The 21,101-nt window shown below is 37.6% G+C and overlaps 1 protein-coding gene across 1 annotated transcript; it reads left to right on the top strand.

The window, feature by feature from the left end:
- Positions 1 to 10,627: 10,627 nt before the first annotated feature.
- On the top strand, positions 10,628 to 11,973 carry LOC102278990 (transmembrane protein 230). The gene is made up of 3 exons (XM_070376443.1): positions 10,628 to 10,632; positions 11,460 to 11,655; positions 11,716 to 11,973. The coding sequence occupies exons 1-3, from the start codon at positions 10,628 to 10,630 to the stop codon at positions 11,971 to 11,973; spliced, it is 459 nt and encodes a 152-aa protein (XP_070232544.1).
- The last annotated feature ends 9,128 nt before the right edge of the window (positions 11,974 to 21,101 follow it).

Here is a 21,101-nt window from a genome sequence, read left to right as displayed (position 1 = left end):
TGGAATGTATGGATGGATGTGAACAGGCATGAACAAAGCAGAATAACTTCAATGGATTGCAAGGGCATTATGTTAAGTGAAGAAAGCCAAACACAAAAGGTTACATAGTTCATTATCTTCTAGTTATGACATTCTCAAAGCAACAAAGGTATAGTGAGGGAGAACAGATCAGTGATCTCCAGGTGTTAAATTTGGGGAGTGGTTGTGAATACTAATGGGTGACACAAGAAGTGTTTCTTCCTGTTGAGCAATCAGTTTGTATCCTGATTGTGCTGATGGCTACATGAAACTACACACATATGCTTGTCTTACTAGGTATGTTGGAAACTGGAAGCATCACTTGACAATGCAGCAAAATGAAAGATCTGACAGAGTATTCCAAAGGGAGATGAGATATTTTCCTTTAAGTTCATCAGGGATATAAATGAGGAGTACAATTTACAAAAGAATCAGATAAAAACTCTACTAACTAGAGAGCATATTTTAATATATATATTCATTTGTATTTCTAATACAAATGTTAACTATAACATTAACAAAATCAGTAAACTGTGCTTGGGTTAGTTGTCATGAATTTGATGAACACTTTGAAATTTCAAAAAATAAAATGATGGTCTGCATTGTTAGCCTGAATGATAAAGGAAAGACAAAAAGCATACAACATAAATTGTAAATGTCTTGAGTTTTCTGTAGTGTATACTTTTTATTTATCTCAATTAAATTTAGGATCAATCACATGTTAAACAGTCTTTTCATCCTTCTAATTAAACTGTAATGCTTTGGCTTACAATCAATGTATCTATTGAAATTGAGAAATCACATGTAAATACACACATCTATTAATAATTTACCAGATCACAGTTTTCACAAAAGATCAAAAGTTCAAAGTAGATTAATCATTTAACTATTTGGATGAAAAACATAGTTATGTCCATAACACATCACTAACAACTAACTCTGGCTATATTTAATACTTAAATATTTAAGATAAAACCATTTTGAACAGCTAGAAAAGTATAGGTGAATCTGATCATAATTTTCAAATTGCAAAAAACTTGTGAAACATAAAGCAGTGGAAGAAACTTTAAAATATTAGTAAATTTACAGTCAAAAACATTTTGAAGACTACTATCCAGTCAACTTCCCTGGTGGCTCAGATGGTAAAGTGTCTGCCTACAATGCGGGAGACCCGGTTTCAATCCCTGGGTCGGGAAGATCCCCTGGAGAAGGAAATGGCAACCCACTCCAGTGTTCAGGCCTGGAAAATCCCATGGACGGAAGAGCCTGGTAGGCTACAGTCCATGGGGTCGCAAAGAGTTGGACATGACTGAGCGACTTTCTTTCTTTCTTATCCAGTCAACGAATAGAAATAACCCAATACTCGTGTACAGCAATAGAAATAAAGAAATTGTGTGGCTTTGCATAAAGAAACACTATAAGAATGCATGAATTAGAACTACATGGAAAACATGTATGAATCTCAGAAATATAATATTCACTGGAAAAAATAGACACATCACACAATTCTTTATAAAAGATTAAAAAACAGTAAAATTAATCTATGGCTTGAAAAGGAGAGTAATCACCTTTTGAGGATGGTATAGTAACTGATTAGGTAAATGAGAAAAGCCTTAGGGTCTTAGTAATATTTTTAATTGAGTTATAGTTGCTGTACAATATTATATAAGTTATAGATATATAATATAATGATTCACAATTTTTAAAGATTATACTCCATTTATAGTTATTATGAAATATTGGCCATATTCCCTGTATTGTATAATATATCCATGTAGCTTATTTTATACATAATAGCTGTACCTTTTATTCCTCTACTACTATATTGCCCTTCCTCCCTTCCCTCTCCCCACTGGTAACCACTAGTTTGTCCTAGTAATAGTTTATTTCTTGATCTTAGTGCTAGTTCCATAGGTTTAGTCATTTTGCAAACATTATTATTTGCAATAATTTTTTAATTTTCCTGTATTTGTGTCATTTTAATAAATATGTGAAATAAATAACAAATATGAAAACATTTTGTATACTAAACACAAAGCTTACCATTTATAGAAAAGACAAAACATTAATTCATAACTGCATACAAGCATGCTAAGTCGCTTCAGTCATGTTGAATGCTTTGTGACCTCATGGACTGTAGCCCACCAGGTTCCTCTATCCATGGAATTCTCCAGGCAAGAATACTGCAGTGGGTTGCCATGCCCTCCTCCAGGGAATCTTCCTGGCCCAGGGATTGAACCCACAACTGTTATGTTTCCTGCTTTGGCAGGCAGGTTCTTTACCATTAACGCCACCTGGGAAGCCCAATTCATAATTAGCAAAATTTTAAAAACTGAGTAATGCTCAATGTTTAAAAGAGTAGAGTGAAATAAACATTCTCATACATTTTTGTGAAAATGGTAATCAGTTCAAATGTTCTTTACAGAAATTATGACACAAAATTTAATTTTAAGAGACCATAGAGGAGCCATTAATCAATACAGCATCGTATGGACAGAAGACACACAGACCAATGGAACAGAATAAATGTCCCACATATAAAATTACAGAAGTACAGCTGAATTTTGACAAAATTGCAAAGGCCATTACATCAAGAAAAATAGATTATTCAGCAAATGATGTTGTAATAATTGGACATTCATAAACAAAAACAATGACATTTGATTTAAATATTACATCTAATAGAAATTAACTCAAAGTTCATTGTGGATATAAATATAAAAGACAAATCTATAACACTTTTAGAAGAAAACATAGGATAAAATATTCATGACTTAGGCACAAAGTTCTTAGCCATGAAATCAAGACATCATCCATTCAAAAGATAAATGAACTTGTTTAAAATTAAGAAAAAAACTCACACTGCAAATTATTTTCTTAGGAGATGCAGAAAGCTTTTTAATTAATGTAGTATTCCTGAATATTCCTATTTTAATAAAGCTGTTTATTTTCAAAAAAGAAAGAAAGAAAAGCCATAGACTGGAAGGAAATATTTTCAAATCACATACAGTATCTCCTGAAGGACTTATATCCAGAGAAAATGAATTCTCTAAAATTCAACAGTCAGGGAACAATTGGTCCAATCAGAAAATCAGCAAAAGACTTGAAAAACACTTTATCATAAAGGACAAAGGAACGGTGAACATTTCCAACTATATGTGCCACCATTAGTCACCAGAGAAACAGAAAATAAAGCAATTGTGAGATATCACTGCTTACTTATTTGAATCGATTTTATGAACTATTGGCAACATCAGATGCTGCCAATGATATGGAGCAAATAGATCTCTCTTACATTGCTGAGTAATACACAAAATGTCACAGCCACTTGGAAGACAGTTTGGAAATTTCTAATAAAATTAAACATATACTCAACATATGATTGGGCTTTCCTGCTGGCTCAATGGTAAAGAATCTGCCTGCCAATACAAGAGATGTCAGTTAGATCCCTGGATCAGGAAGATCTCCTAAAGAAGAAAATGGCAACCCACTCAAGTATTCTTGCCTGGGAAATCCCATGGACAGAGGAGTCTGGCAGGCTATAGTCCATGGGGGTTACAAACGAGTTGGACATGACTTAGGGACTAAACAACAGCAACAACACCATGTAATTATGTCAGGAGCCATGTTAGGCATTACTGACAAAATGGAGGCATGGCCCCAAACCCCTCTCCTCATTCCGCAGGCACGGTCCTGGGATGAAGGAGTTAGCTCTTGTGATTCTGACTTGTTTCTTCCTTTCTTTGGTTGAGTTGGCTGGAAAGAATGTTAAGGTGCTTATTGTTCTTGAGAGGAGCATGAGAAAGCACAAAGCCTTGTGCAGCTGTGCCCAGAAAATAATCTATAAAGTAACCATTGACATTTGTTCAAGGATCTTTACAAAGAATGTCCCAGGATGAGCATGTAGTCCGCAGCTTGAGGTCATGGGAAGGATTGTTATCTGAGACCTGTTTGTGAGGGAAATGTTTATTGGCAAAGGAAGTTTGCTGAGTTTAGGGTTTAGGAATAATCAAGAATAATTAGAAGCCTTTTTAGGAGTTAGTGATCTTAAGATGCTAGGGGCAAACAGGATTTAGAAAGATAAGATACAAATTGAGGAATGTGGCTGGAGACAGTAAATCTGGGTGGGGGAAACTGAAAATGTCAAACCTCTGACCTAATGGTTTGGTCAAAGTATAAAAGAGAAACTGAAGCTTGAAATAAACATGTAGTTCTGTACTATGAGTCAGAGACTACATCATTCGTCCTCCGACACTGCTAACCCCTTCAGGCTGATTCCCTGGCTGCTGGAGCTGGTCTCCGGCATAATTAAGCAATCCCACTGTTGTGGATTTATCCTAGAGAATGAAACTTTTATTCACACACAAAGTTGTTCATGAATTTATTACACCTGTTTGTAATAACCTAAACTAGATGGTATCTCAAATGTCCCTTCAGTAGGTGAACAGATAAAGACACCATAGTATAGCCATACAATGGCATTTCACTCAGGAATAAAAAGAAATGTACAAAACACAATAACTTAAACAAATTCAAGGGCATTTCCCTAACTGAAGAAAGATTAACTCAAAAGGTAACATAGTTTATAATTTTGTTTTCATGACATTCTCAACCTGACAAAATTATAGTGATGCAAAGCAGCTAAGAAAAATCCAGGTGCTTAAGTAGGTGGGTGGGTATAACCACTAATGGGCAATGACAGGAGCTTTCTTCGTGGTGATGGGGCACTTTGTATCTCCTGACTGTGCTGAAGTTTACATGAATCTACATGAGATAATGTTTCATAGGAGTATAATTACCTCAACCCCCAAAACAAGTACATGTAAACACTGGTGAAATCTTAACAATGTCTGTTTTTGAATTAATATTTTACTAAAATCAACTTCATGCTTTTGATAATGTATTATGGTTATGTAGGATATTATTATTGGAGGAAACATGGAGAAGGGAACTTCTCCATGAGTTTCTATATTATTTTTATATGTTCTTATGGAGCAAACTCTTTCCAAATAAAAATTATAAAATAGAACATCAGTTTAACAGTCCTTAAATAAGAACAAAGCTGAAGAATTCATCCTAGACAGTTATCAAGATCTATTTTCAAACCTCTTTTTTTTAAATAAGTAGATCTATAAAAGTTTTTCAAAGACAGTCTATAGTCCCAATGTTCCCTCTTTCTCTTAGACTGAAAAAGTGATCTCTACAATCCACTTGCTTATATATTCAACACTAGTACACATGTAAGTAGTATAACAATTGCTAAGTTATATTTCTGTGAAAAGAAATTTACCAACTGGATTACAGTATTGGTATTCAGTTCTTTTTTATTTTTAGCCTTGCAGTGTATGGACAAAATTTGATTTCTACAATTTATTTTTTTATTATATAGTTTTAATTGGAATATAATTGATTTACAATATGCTTGCTCCTTGGAAGAAAAGTTATGACCAAACTAGACAGTATATTAAAAAGCAGAGACATTACTTTGCCAACAAAGGTCCGTCTAGTCAAGGCTATGGTTTTTCCAGTTAGTCATGTACAGATTTGAGAGTTGGACTATAAAGAAAGCTGAGTGCCAAAGAACTGATGCTTTTGAACTGTGTTGTTGAAGACTCTTGAGAGTCCCTTGGACTGCAAGGAGATCCAACCAGTCCATCCTAAAGGAAATCAGTCCTGAATATTCGTTGGGAGGACTGATGCTGAAGCTGAAACTCCAATACTTTGGCCACCTGATGCGAAGAGCTGACTCATTTGAAAAGACCCTGATGCTGGGAAAAATTGAAGGCGGGAGGAGAAGGGGATGACAGAGGATGAGATGGTTGGGTGGCATCACCAACTCAATGGACATGCTGCTGCTGTTGCTGCTGCTAAGTCGCTTCAGTCATGTCCGGACTCTGTGTGACCCCAGAGACAGCAGCCCATCAGGCTCCCCATCCCTGGGATTCTCCAGGCAAGAACACTGGAGTGGGTTGCCATTTCCTTCTCCAATGCATGAAAGTGAAAAGTGAAAGTGAAGTCGCTCAGTCTTGTCCAACTCTTAGTGACCCCATGGACTGCAGCCTACCAGGCTCCTCCATCCATGGGATTTTCCAGGCAAGAGTACTGGAGTGGGCTGCCATTGCCTTCTCTGTCGATGGACATGAGTTTGAGTAAACTCAGGGAATTGGTGATGGACAGGGAGGCCTGGGATGTTGCAGTCCATGGGGTCGCAAAGAGTTGTACACGACTGAGAGACTGAACTGAACTGATTTACAATGCTTTTTACATATATGTATGTACATACGTATGTACATATGTGTGTATATATATACGTATATATATACGTATATATGTATATCGCTTCCCTGGTGGCTCAGTGGTAAAGACCAGCCTGCCAATGCAGGAGATGTGGGTTTGATCCCTGGGTCAGGAAGATCCTGTGGAAAAGGAAATGGCAACCCACTCCAGTATTCTTGCCTGGACAGAGGAGCCTGCTGGGCTATAGTCCATGGGGTCACAAAGAGTCAGACACAACTTAGTGACTAATCGAGCATGCATCCTTCACCTCAGTACCTTTATAGCCTTAAAAATCTAGTGTGGCTAGTCCAGGTCCAACTGCAGTCTCAGCCTACACTGCTGAGATTTTCATTTGCTATTCTACAGCCTCTTTGTCTCTTATCAGTTTCTACAGAGCCACAGCCTCTTTGACCAATAGTTCTTTCACCCACATCTGTATTCTCTCTAAGATTTCCCTGATTTCTTAATGTGGTGTAGATCACACAATTAGTATTATTGATTCATTTACTTTTTCATATTACATTTATTGCAGTCTACAGTTCTATATTTGTGTATTTTATTTAACACTTCTTCTCTCTCCATTCTTCTTCCTCTTTTTTTTTTTTAATTTATTTTTGACCACACTGCCTGCAGCATGTGAGATCTTAGCTTCCTGACCAGGGATTGAATTCATGCCCCATGAAGTGAAAGTGCAGAGTCCTAACCCCTGGGTCAGGGAAGTCTCACTTCACTCTCCACTCTTATGCTGGGAGAAATAAATACACTGTGAGAAAAGGGACTGACTATTTTCTATTATTTCACAGGGCTTGGTACATAGTAATCACACACACACAAAAAGTGTTTAATGATTTAACTCTCAAAGGAGTATAAAAGTAACTAGGCAGACAAAAGAGGGAAATTATTCCTGGGAAAACAAGTAGGAAGTATGAAAACTCACAAGATGAGAAGTATTGATGCTTTTGTGAATCGCCAAATAGTTTGATGTGGCCAGAGGTCAGTACGCACACAGTAAAGGACAGACAATATACAGAAAAGGTGTATTTGAGGACAAATTCCCAGAAAATCACCTAAGGATTACAGGATAAAAGGAAAGGGATAAGAAAAGTTAGTAAACACATAAGCATGTCCAGTAATGCATCTAATTCTTTTAAAAAGAAGGAAATACTAATATTTCCACTATTGTTTTCTAAATTATGAATGGATCTTCAAGTGAACAACAGACCATGAAAAGTACATGTGTATATGAATGGAGAGTACTGTTAAATGTTTTTAATCAAAATAAATCAAAATCAAAATTGCTGATGTGTAAAATCACTTGTGATCTTCATAACAATTATTTCTAAACAGGAATCATTTAACTAAATAGACAATTTCTTCAAAACCTTGGACAAAGGAGAATCTATTGTCTCTCTCTGATCTTGCCCCCGACAGAACAGCTTCTGCTGTAGCCCATAGAAGGTTCACTAATGTGTGTGTGGCAGGGGGTGGGGGTGGGGAGTGAGGAGTGGGGGAGGGGTAGGTAACTATTGTAAACAATCTAATTCCATTAAACCAGATGTACATAGAGGAATAACCAGACCAAGTCCAAGTCTAATGATTCAGTAATACAACCATTTAATTGAAGCTTTTCCACAAGAAGAAAATAGGTATTGTATAGCAAAGTTCAGTTCAGTAACTCAGTTGTGTCCGATTCTTTGCAACCCCATGAATCGCAGCACGCCAAGCCTCCCTGTCCATCACCAACTCCCAGAGTTCACTCAAACTCACGTCCATTGAGTTGGTGATACCATCCAGCCATCTCATCCTCTGTCGTCCCCTTCTCCTCCTGCCCCCAATCTTTCCCAGCATCAGAGTCTTTTCCAATGAGTCAACTCTTCGCATGAGGTGGCCAAAGTACTGGAGTTTCAGCTTTAGCATCATTCATTCCAGACAACACCCAGGACTGATCTCCTTTAGGATGGACTGGTTGGATCTCCTTGCAGTCCAAGGGACTCTCAAGAGTCTTTTCCAACACCACAGTTCAAAAGCATCAATTCTTTGGCACTTAGCCTTCTTCACAGTCCAACTCTCACATTCATACATGACCACAGGAAAAACCATAGCCTTGACTAGACGGACCTTTGTTTGGCAAAGTAATGTCTCTGCTTTTCAATATGCTATCTAGGTTGGTCATACTTTTCTTCCAAGGAGTAAGCGTCTTTTAATTTCATGGCTGCAGTCACCATCTGCAGTGATTTTGGAGCCCACAAAAATAAAGTCTGACACTGTTTCCACTGTTTCCCCATCTATTTCCCATAAAGTGATGGGACCAGCTTAGAATGATGGTAAACATGAGTGGCTGCTCATCCTGGAGTTATTTCACTGTGACAATCTTTTCTTTCTCATCAAAGGAGAAAAGAATCATTGGGAAGCATACTACCAGAGAGAAGACTGAATTGTAACTGAGGGACCGTATTCATGAAAGGATCCTATGGAAATATTCTTTCCACCAGTCCCATTTTTCTCTCCTGGTAAACAGAGGTATGGGAGTTTAAAATAGTCTGTAAGTTAAGCAGTAGGAAACGTGTCTCCTCTAAGTAGTCAAGGTCAAAATTTACCCCATCTAGTCAAGGGAAAAAACTAGGCCCAAAATTAAATTCAAAGCTTAAAAGAAGCAATGTAGAGCAAAATATTTAAAAAATCAAGAAAGTACCTGCATTGTTTTATATATCTGTGTCATTCTAATGCACAAATATCATAGGTGATTTTCTGTTGCCTTGAATTTAAAGCTCATTATTACCCCCAGATAAACTCAATAGGAATATTTTTCATCTTTTCCTGAAAAAAAAAGTCATGATTTTGTTGCTGTCAGTTGCCAATAACCACATGTAACAGAGGAGCAAATAGTAAAAAAGTCAGCTGCAAGTGAGTTTTGCACAAATAACACATATTTTGTTGAAAGCTTCAAATCTCTGAATAATTTACTGCATCCTGACCACTTTTAATTTAGAGACATGTGAGGTAGGTGGCTCAGATGGTAAAGATTCTGCCTGCAATGTGAGAGACCTGGGTTCATCAATCCCTGGGCCAGGAAGATCCCCTGGAGAAGGGAATGGCTACCCACTCCAGTATTCTTGCCTGGAGAATTCCATTGTCAGAGGAGCCTGGAGGGCTACAGTCCATGGGATTGCAGAGTTGAATACGACTAAGCGACTAACACATACACACATGAGGTGATACCTGGGTCAAGTCTATAAAGCTACCACTTCATTTTAATTATCCCAAGTTAACAACTGGCCAAATTGTCACATAATGTCAGCGAAGTCTGGACCCTAAATTATTTTAAATGAGTACTGAGATTTATATCTACTATATTCTTAAATTTCAAAATTGTTCATATACCTACATATGCACAAAATAAACTTTACGGCCTTATTTAAGCAAACAAAACATAATTTGGATCATCTTAGTTGATAAAATCAATTTAATAAAATAATAATGTTAAAATATTTGAAATACATTTCTACAATGAATTACCAAACTCCTCTGTATTCTGCTATGTCAGCGTTGCCCTACAGTTTATGCTCTCTGATTTATACCTTTTCTTCTTGTTTCCCAGAAGCACAATTTCAACATCAGACAGGGATCTCCTTTGTGCCAGCAGGATCTCACTGAAGGTGGTTAGCCTCTCTGAGACTGGCCTGTTTGAAATAAGAATGTCCTCCCAGGACTCAGTTCAACTCTTTTTTCTCAAAGATATCTCTTCTGAATGCTCTGTTCTTTCATAATGCACAGATTTCCTCTCAACAGCCCATAACATACAGGTCTGAAACATTATCTTTCTCATTTGGCTCATACCAAATGTGATCATATGCATATAACACAATAAACTAGAATGAAATTAAGCTTTATCTCCATTACAAATGACTCACCTCTAGCTCTTACTAGTTGGGTGATGTTCTTCATATCATTAATTACCAGCTGTGTGACCTTGGGGTCAAATGTACCACTCCAACTTTACATTTCTGAGATATGTTAGGAAGAAGAGATGTACATTATAAAATGCATGTAAATAAAAGTAAGATTATAATTTAACTTTAAATAGCTATAGGGAAAATTATCAGCATCACCGACTCAATGGATATGAGTTTAAGCATGCATTTAAGGGGCCACAAAGAAGATAGGACTTAACAACTGAACAACAACAACAATATTTGCATTTTGTAGCAAATTTAACCCAGCAAACACTAGGTTTGCAGAAGGTCAAGGGCCCACTGCTAGGATCTCTGTGGTTAAAAGAATGGGGAAGTCATACTATTACTTCCATAAACAAATTTATACTCTAGTTAGGATAATGAGGTAATCCCAAATATAAAAGAATATGTTTTAAAAAAGCAGAACTTTGTGATTGAATTTAGAATGCACATTCCAAATGAGGTCAAATTGAATTAAATAGGATGATGAATGTAGTAGGTAATAAATTTTAAGATGAATTATAAACTTATAAGACACACAGGTCAGTAAGAATTAGATATAGAACACAGAAAAGGAGGAGTCAAACGTTTGGTTAGTAAGAACCTTGACCAGAGGCTGCAGCTCTGGACCAAGCTCTCTAGATATTCTAGATATTGAGAGAGAACTTAGAGGTTTCCAGTTTGAACTCTCATAAAGTAGAAACTGCCCCCCTCTGCAATCTCCTAAAACATCACACTGCTTCTCATTAAACTCTAACATTCCAAAGAGCTTATCACTCCCAAAATCACTGAATCAGTGTTGAGACAACGCAACCTACAAGAGAGCTGTCCCCTGTAAAATGAGCCAAAATTTAGGAGTGAAATGCCTTGACGTCTTTGAACATATTTTGCCCTTGATCATCATGTCAGGATTTGAGCTTTATTGAGGGCACCTGCTATAAGCAAGTATAAATGGAAATTCTATGAAATTGACTAAATGAAAACAAAGAATGTAATCTAATCTGCTCAATCTAAATAGTTTTAATGGTAAAGGATTTGGGAGTTTACTAGAACTGGCTTAAGAAAATAACAAATACAGCCAATAATCTGGTGATTATCAAAACAATGGCAAACGCACATGTTAAAAGAGAGATTCCATCAAAAACAGGGCAGTCTCCCAGAAGGGGAAGGCAGATGAAGGAGAGGTGCCGGGGCAGCCCACCGCGTGGTCAGGCGGCCGTTGGGTGGACGCCCTGGCCTTGGCGCCTCCGCCCGCTGTGTGGCCACGGCAAGCTCCGCACCCACTCAGCGGGTTATCGTGCCCACTCGCACCAACGTGGTTGCTAGCATGCCCAGCGGCAAAGTGAGATACGCAAAGCTCTCCAGCCCCGGCGGCGGACATATTAACCGTCAGAAGGAAACTTCACCTGCCAAAGAGAGCTTAAAGCCGAAAAGATGCCCAGGTGTCGTAAGACCTCATGTATTGGAGAAAAGCCGTACTGACATTCCTTTTAAGGCCATTGCCTGCGCCTTCTCACAGTTTTTGGTTGGTACTTTTCTCATTATTACGGGCTGCCTCCTGCTGGCAGGCTATATCAGCAAAGTGGGCGCCAATCGAGCCTTCCCAGTCCTGACTGTCGGCATCCTGGTGTTCCTCCCGGGGTTTTACTACCTGATCGTCGCCTACAGAGCCTACCGAGGCTGCCCGGGCTGCTCCTTCCGTGACCTTCCGGACTTTGATCACTAGCCCCCACCCCAGCCAGAGGAGTCACAGGTAGGGGTGAGCAGAGTTGGAGGCATTGGACAGAGTTGTGGAAATCTATGCTTAAGAATTAAGGAAATCTACCGTTTTGCAAATAAATATTTGGCACAACTATGGCCAGATTTTATAAATCCATCCTCCAAATGTTGAGTTTACAGTTAGCCAACTAGAAAGTTAAGAGAGGACGTGTTCTTTTTTTCTTTTCCTGGCCCTTGCAGAATCCCATGACAATTTTTTCCACTTGGATATGTATGGAGGAGGAATAGCAATGTTAATTGTGTGAGGAAGTGAAAAGTTGTTCTGTGAAAGCAAAATGTTGCCACCGCCACCTATTTAGAGCTGAATGTTTCTTTTAAATAGTCCTCATGGACAATTTTATTATAGCTTGTGGCAAATAGAAAAATGCAATACATTATATTAAATTTATTACCAAGTGATTTATTTGAAAAGTTTTTATTTTATCCCTCATATTAATCTCTAACTTTGTATTCTATGGATGATCTTGATAAAACCAAATATCAATTGAGGAGAAATTAAAAGACCACTACAGCTGTGTTGTATGGAGGCCCTACAAGTTTTAGGGTCACACAAAGCTCCGTTTAAATCCCAGAGGCAAACTTGCCAGCTGTATATAAGCTTGGACAAATTAATACTCTGAGGCACAGTTGGGGACCATAATTCCTACAGTTTTAGGTTCTTAGTTCAGTTCAGTTCAGTTGCTCAGTTGTATCCAACTCTTTGCAACTTCATGAACCACAGCACGCCAGGCATCCCTGTCCATCACCAACTCCCAGAGTCTACCCAAACTCATGTCCATTGAGTCGGTGATGCCACCCAACCATCTCATCCTCTGTCATCCCCTTCTCCTCCTGCCCCCAATCTTTCCCAGCATCAGGGTCTTTTCAAATGAGTCAGCTCTTCACATCAGGTGGCCAAAGTTTTGGAGTTTCAGCTTCAACATCAGTCCTTCCAATGAACACCCAGGACTGATCTCCTTTAGAATGGACTGGTTGGATCTCCTTGCAGTCCAAGGGACTCTCAAGAGTCTTCTCCAACACCACTGTGCAAAAGCATCAATTCTTCAGTGCTCAGCTTTCTTTATAGTCCAACTCTCACATCCATACATGACCACTGGAAAAACCATAGCTTTGACTAGACAGACCTTTGTTGGCAAAGTAATGTCTCTGCTTTTTAATATGCTGTCTAGGTTGGTCATAACTTTCCTTCCAAGGAGTAAGCATCTTTTAATTTCATAGCTGCAGTCACCATCTGCAGTGATTTTGGAGCCCAGAAAAATAGTCAGCCACTGTTTCCCCATCTATTTCCCATGAAGTGATGGGACTGGATGCCATGATCTTAAGTTTTGGGTTCTAGTGGGGGTTAAATAAAAAATTCCATATCAACAACATAGCACATACGTGTTTTCAAAAGTATTAATTTCTCACTGTAAAATAGGGTTCTATAGAAGAATGCACTAAGCCATAAATGAATTACATCTATTCACCTCAAACAACATAGAAGAGCTGGCCACCAGAGAGAATTAGACTGCTAATCTGCAAAGTTACAAGTTTAAATCCAGACACAGCGTTACTTTTTATTTGCATGAACCTTCTCTTGATTCCTATAAAGGAATAGGGCAGATCAAGGCTTTGTGGTGCCTAAATTTTCTATAATTTGGATGAAGGGGGGGGGTCCTCTTTAGAAATAGAATGCAAATTTGTGAATTCAGAATTAAATAGAGGGCTTATCAAGGGGCATATACAAAGGTGGGGCCCTGATGGGTAAGTCTCATTAGCTTCCTGATAAATTTGGCTGTTAGAGAAAGTGAAGAAAGGATCTAGAGAAGAGGACTGAATATGGAATCAAGGCTGTGGCTCCAGAATAAAGGTAATATTGAACAAACTAGTAATATTTTCTAGAGAAAAGTATATCATCATATTAAAAACAAATACTTTTTGAAGTGTTATAATAAAGAATATAGATTTGTGAAAGATAAGGAAAGGAGTATATTTTCTGGACAAAGAATATTGTCAATTCATAAAAGAGAAGGAAGATACTCTCAGATGTGTTACTGTTAGAATAAACAGGATGTAGTCAAGTTTAAAAAAAGAATTTGGTGATCTTCCATGAGTATTATATTATTGTTCATACCTAGACATATACATAATGAATGTGAAAAACAAATAAAGCTCCAAATATTAGTTTGATATTTATCAAATTGTGCTAAATAAACAGAGATAAGATGAAATGTAATTTGTTTGGGCCGGATAGCATCATCATAATCCACTCTCTTATTAGAAACCACAGAATATACAGAAGAGTATATTGGGAAAGTAACTGGTAAAAAGTTCACCACAGCTTCAATATAAGTAATTAATATCAAAGAACAATAAATCTGTGCAACGTTAGTTAAGGAATGCCAATTCATGAAATCAAAGATCCAAATAAAGTCAGTAGTGGTAAACCTTTGTTTAGAGATGAACCTTATCCCAAAGAACACAGTTAGGCCAGTGAAGACACGCTATGAGAGCATGATCATACCCCAGAAGATGATACTAGAAATCCAAACATTGTCTTAACTCCACATGGTATGGATAGTATATGTGGTAACTTTATCATTTTAGTTCACCAAGTCACATATATAACAACTCTTCTTGAATTGTACTTATATTTATGTGTCGTTTCTTTTGTTATACAGAGTTGAGACAAATTTCCTAGAACAACATCCTTTTGAAACGACTAGATTTCCAAGCAGTGCCTGACAGCCATCTGATAACAGTTAATTGGCTCACCAAGCTGAGTCATTGGACACAAGAGATGGTGAGAGAGTGTAAGAAGTACAACCCATCTCCAGACAGAAGGATATTTCTAACAACATTCTGAGAGTAGGAGCTTATCTTTGATTTTGAAACAGAGCACAGTACTTCATTAATTTTTGGAAGAAAGTCTTATTTCTCTGTCCTCCCAAGAGTGTGGGCCACAAACTCATAATTTACTCTGAGGTCGTCTTCTGTGGTTTTGAAAGTAGCCTGTTTCACGGTGGATTCCACAAGCTCATTCATCAGCTGCTTTTCAAGAAATTTGTGGAACATGTCAAGTCTTAAAACCCGTACTGAATTGAGAATATTACCTGTCAAAATTTTAAACAGACTAGATGCACCTGCCCAGTAAACTTGGGTCCCATCATCAAGATTTGTGTGGGAGACACAAAAACAAACACCTATCCTGTGACAGCACGTTCAGCTTCAAATATATCATTTAAATGAATGTGGGGAAAAACAAGACACTGGTCCTGCTGAACAGGTGCTAGTGCAGCAGTCAAATGAGCTTTTTTTCTATGCCTTCTCCTTTCTGCCTTTCCCTCCTCAAAATACGTTATGAAAGGCTCTATTTGACAAAGTCGTCAAGTAAAAGTATTGGCAAAACAAGAACAGAACAAAACAAAAAAGCAGAAAACAGGATCATATAGAGCTATACCTGGAAAAAGGAAGTGGGAAGTAGAAGAAAATGTTTCTAGACTTGAGTAGATCCAGCTCACACTCTAAGATCTTTCAAGTTAGTCATCAGTGATTGGGAATTTTGGGGCTCCCTCAAGTTAAGAAAGAATGGTTTGTGCATTTAACAATGAAGTGATATATTCCATTAAAACTGATCAGGATACACATACTTTCTTACACCTTTCCTCTCTTGGGACACGTTTGGGAAAAAATTATTCCTAAAAAGTGATAATAAATACTTATAACAATATTTTCTAGTGATTATTGATGTATACACTGCTGCTGCTGCTGCTATGTCACTTCAGTTGTGTCCAACTCTGTGTGACCCCATAGACGGCAGCCTACCAGGCTCCTCCATCCCTGGGATTCTCCAGGCAAGAACACTGGAGTGGGTTGCCATTTCCTTCTCCAGTGCATGAAAGTGAAAAGTGAAAGTGAAGTCGCTCAGTCGTGTCTGACTGTTCGCGACCCCGTGGACTGCAGCTCACCAGGCACCTCCGTCCCTGGGATTTTCCAGGCAAGAGTACTGGAGTGGGTTCCCATTGCCTTCTCCCGATATATACACTAAAATGTTTTTAAAATAAAAATAATTATATGACTTACTATATTTCAGATAAGAATCAGTAAAGATAAATGGCGTGGATTTCAAAGTCTTCCAGCACATTTAGAAAATTTGGGTTCAAAAGTGGGCATGAAAAGTTAGAGCTTTGAAAGTCTACCACTGATTATCAACTGCCTTTGTTTTGGTCTGCCATTGTTCAGTGAAATGCTACTAAAGCAGAGTAGCAGCTTAGAAAAAGTGAGCTTAATTTCTTTACTATTCACTGTGTAACTGGGCACTACATGGGGAATAAAAACAAGACAGTCTGGACTCTTGGCACTACTACCAGCCAATAAGGTGCTTTAAAGCCCGATATTCTTACACAGATACATTTAGCTTCTAATTTTAAATGGTTCGTTAGATGTTTAAGTGCATTACCTGAGTGCTAAGTTATAAAGAGTATATCACATAGCATGTACATAAGTACAAACTTGTTTTGAATAGCCAAAATACTAGATCATGGTATTTATTTGTATTTGCATCACACTTTCTGTGATATATCAATGTAATTGATATATTGACATTTTAAGATGGTTGTATTGCTGCTTCTCCATATAAAAATTTAACTGGAAAATGAAGCATTTATAAATACAATTTAATAGAAAATTCTTTATACAGAATCAGAATATTTCAGGTAAGATATTATTTAACCAACTGACTTGTTTAGTTGCTCAGTTGTATCTGACTCTTTGTGACCTCATGGACTGTGGCACCAGGCTTCCCTGTCCTTCACTATCTCCCAGAGCTTGCCTTATTGAGGTTAATTTATAAATATGAGCACAAGCCATTCATATCTACACAACTCAAATAATTTGTCAATTAATATATTGCCCCAGATTTTTCAGACATCTTAAAAATGTAACAATTATAGTAGATTATCAATCTTTGTTGTTGTTATTTAGTCACTAAGTCGTGTCTGACTCTTTTGAGACTCCATGGACTGTAGCCCTTCAGGCTGCTCTGTCCATGGGATTTCTCAGGACAGAATACTGGAGTGGGTTGCCATTTTCTTCTCCAGGGGATCTTCCAAACCCAGGGATTGAAACCTTGTCTTCTGCATCGGCAGGCAGATTCATCAGGAAAGTCATTATGAATCTTGTTAGCTATCATTTGACAATGTAAATAAAAATTTTAAATGTACATAACTTCTGATCCAGAAATTTCACATTTAGAATTTATCACATATATATAAATACATATACACACTTATAATATATACTTTATGATCTGAACAAACATAATTGTGGTAAGACGTTTAGTGTTAAACTGTTTCAAATATTAAAATCAAATATTAAAATCAAACAACTAAGTCTCCATCAATAGCCATTAGGGTTAAATAAATTATAGAACATATTTAATATCAAATATGTTATACAAACATATATGTACAACTTTTAGAATGTGTTGAATAATTATTGAATGTAATAAACATTTCTAGAATAGTGCCTAGCATTATCCCATTTGTTTCCTTACAAAGTAAATTCACAAATACATATATTCCCTCCCAGTTTAACAAAAAAGATAAACTAAACAGTGGGAAAATATTTTTTCTAAGTTCATTCATTTTTATCAATTGGCTTAGAAATGTATACTATTACAACATTCATATTTGATTAATGGATTCAAAATTGTATGTGCATAAACTTTCTTACATTATACTAATACTTTTTAAATGTTTATTATGAGCACATATTATTTCTGTGTTTGAGAACTACTTTTAAGTACCCTGAATAATGAAATTTTATCCTATCAAAAATAAACTACGTGTCAAATCCTGGAAGATGATGCAGTGAAAGTGCTTCACTCAATATGCCAGCAAATTTGGAAAACTCAGCAGTGGCCACAGGACTGGAAAAGGTAGTTTTCATTCCAATCCCAAAGAAAGGCAATGCCAAAGAATGCTCAAACTACCGCACAATTGCACACATCTCACATGCTAGTAAAGTAATGCTCAAAATTCTCCAAGCCAGGCTTCAGCAATACGTGAACCATGAACTTCCAGATGTTCAAGCTGGTTTTAGAAAAGGCAGAGGAACCAGAGATCAAATTGCCAACATCCTCTGGATCGTCGAAAAAGCAAGAGAGTTCCAGAAAAACATTTATTTCTGCTTTATTGACTATGCCAAAGCCTTTGACTGTGTGGATCACAAGAAACTGTGGAAAATTCTGAAAGAGATGGGAATACCAGACCACCTGACCTGCCTCTTGAGAAACTTATATGCAGCTCAGGAAGCAACAGTTAGAACTGAACGTGGAACAACAGACTGGTTCCAAATAGAAACAGGAGTACGTCAAGGTTGTATATTGTCACCCTGCTTATTTAACTTATATGCAGAGTACATCATGAGAAACACTGGGCTGGAAGAAGCACAAGCTGGAATCAAGATTGCGGGAGAAATATCAATAACCTCAGGTATGCAGATGACACCGCCCTTATGGCAGAAAGTGAAGAGGAACTAAAAAGCCTCTTGATGAAAGTGAAAGAGGAGAGTGAAAAAGTTGGCTTAAAGCTCAATATTCAGAAAACGAAGATCATGGCATCCGGTCCCATCACTTCATGGGAAATAGATGGGGAAACAGTGGAAACAGTGTCAGACTTTATTTTGGGGGGGCTCCAAAATCACTGCAGATGGTGACTGCAGCCATGAAATTAAAAGACGCTTACTCCTTGGAAGGGAAGGTATGACCAACCTAGATAGCATATTGAAAAGCAGAGACATTACTTTGCCAACAAAGGTCCAGCTAGTCAAGGCTATGGTTTTTCCAGTAGTCGTGTACGGATGTGAGAGTTGGACTGTGAAGAAGGCTGAGTGCAGAAGAATGATGCTTTTGAACTGTGGTGTTGGAGAAGACTCTTGAGAGTCCCTTGGACTGCAAGGAGATGCAACCAGTCCATCCTAAAGGAGATCAGTCCTGGGTGTTCTTTGGAAGGAATGATGCTAAAGCTGAAACTCCAGTACTTTGGCCACCTCATGCGAAGAGTTGACTCATTGGAAAAGTCTCTGAGGCTGGGAGGGATTGAGGGGCAGAAGAAGGGGACGACAGAGGATGAGATGGCTGGATGGCATCACTGACTTGATGGATGTGAGTTTGAGTGAACTCTGGGAGTTGGTGATGGACAGGGAGGCCTGGAGTGCTGCAATTCATGGGGTCACAAAGAGTCGAACACGACTGAGCAACTGAACTGAATTGAACTGAACTAGATCTATAACGATGTGAGAATGCTGAAATAATAGTAATTTGTGTCATTAAAGCAATCAGGTGAAAGTACTTTACAGAATGTCTCCAAATACTAAACTCAATATAAGATTAATATCTAACTGCATTAAAAATAATGTTAATCATAATACCACTATTTGACCACACGTCCTAAAATTCTTACCACAACCCTTTATAGATATTAGTCCAACATTTTTATGGATAAAATCTGAGGCAAGAAGTCTTCAAAAAACTTACCTATGTTTAGCACGTAACTAGTAAGTAGAGAGCCAGGACTGGAATTCACAATTCTATGTGTTTAAGTCCTGGCAAAAAGAAAAAAAGGAATACCAAAGATGGCAGTGGAATCACAACCAAAATCACCAGGTCTGTGCCAGAAAATTAAACAGAAAACTGGACAGCTTTCTAAGTTTAGAGGGCTAACAACATTTTCCAGGTAATAGATTCAATTCATCCTGTTTTTACATAAATACCCGATAGATTTTTATCTTGTGAACAAACCCAAATGTCTCTGCCACACTTCATCTTGAGAATTGCTAGCATTGTCTAAAATGATAGTAATGACATGGTAGAGAAGGACAGTGGGCAGAATGAAAAAGCATATCTTTAAAATGGAAATAGTTTGTGACTATATTGTATAAACTATATCCCACATTAGCAAGAGCTATTTCAGGGAGTTATTAATTGTAAAAGTGTAAAGTGGCTCTCAATAAAAAGTTTGAGAGCCAGGAACCTATTTCTATAAGAAGGTCCCCAAAATAACCTGGTATCAAGTTGTATATTCATTGCAAAGGTGTTTCTTTCAGAGTAATTTGAGAATTACAAAAGAATTAGAAGCCTCCCTTCAAGAGTTAAACAGTAATCTGGCCCTAATTTGAGAGTCTGTAACTCACGAGCATTTCTCATAGAAAGACATATCACTATCAGGGAGCAATTGGTTTGTTTCTAAAGTCTGAGATAACAGTGAAGTCTGAGTGAGCTAATGTGATAGACTATTATATATGTCAGAGGTTACTGAGATGCTATATTAGTTCTTTTTGTCTTTTTTGCATTCTTCCAGTATTTTTTATTCTGCAATGAAATTGGTCTACTAAATTGGCAGTTAGCGGAAACAGGAAAGCAAGAGGATAATGATATGTCCATTTTTTGTCTACTTGATACTCATACTCCATACCATGGACAAAGAATAATGATGCTGAACTAAGCTCAAGTAGTTATGGTGTTAGCTTCCTGTACATACCAAAGGTTTTGTTTGTACACTGGACATGTCAGTTCAATTATAAAAGATTTAACAAAGTCAATTATATCTTATCTACAAGAAACCCACTTTAAATATAAAGACGTATCAGTCAGTTCAATCGCTCAGTCATGTCTGACTCTTTGCAACCATGTGGACTGCAACATGCCAGGCTTCCTGTCCATCACCAACTCCCAGATCTTACTCAAACTTGTGTCCATTGAATCCGTGATGCCATCCAAGCATCTCATCCTGTCGTCTCCTTCTCCCACCTTCAATCTTTTCAGCATCAGATTTCCCAGTCTATTCCAATGAGTCAGCTCTTCACATCAGATGGCCAAAGTGTTGGAGTTTCAGCTTCAGCATCAGTCTTTCCAATGAATATTCAGGACTGATTTCCTTTAGGATGGACTGGTTGGATGTTCTTGCAGTCCAAGAGACTCTCAAGAGTCTTCTACAATACCACAGTTCAAAAGCATCAATTCTTTGGTGCTTAGCTTTCTTTATAGTCCAACTCTCACATCCATACCTGACTACTGGAAAAACCGTAGCTTTGAGT

Source organism: Bos mutus, chromosome 9 (assembly GCF_027580195.1).
Source record: "Bos mutus isolate GX-2022 chromosome 9, NWIPB_WYAK_1.1, whole genome shotgun sequence".
Classification (NCBI taxonomy): Eukaryota; Metazoa; Chordata; class Mammalia; order Artiodactyla; family Bovidae; genus Bos; species Bos mutus.
This window is presented reverse-complemented; position numbering and strand designations above follow the sequence as displayed.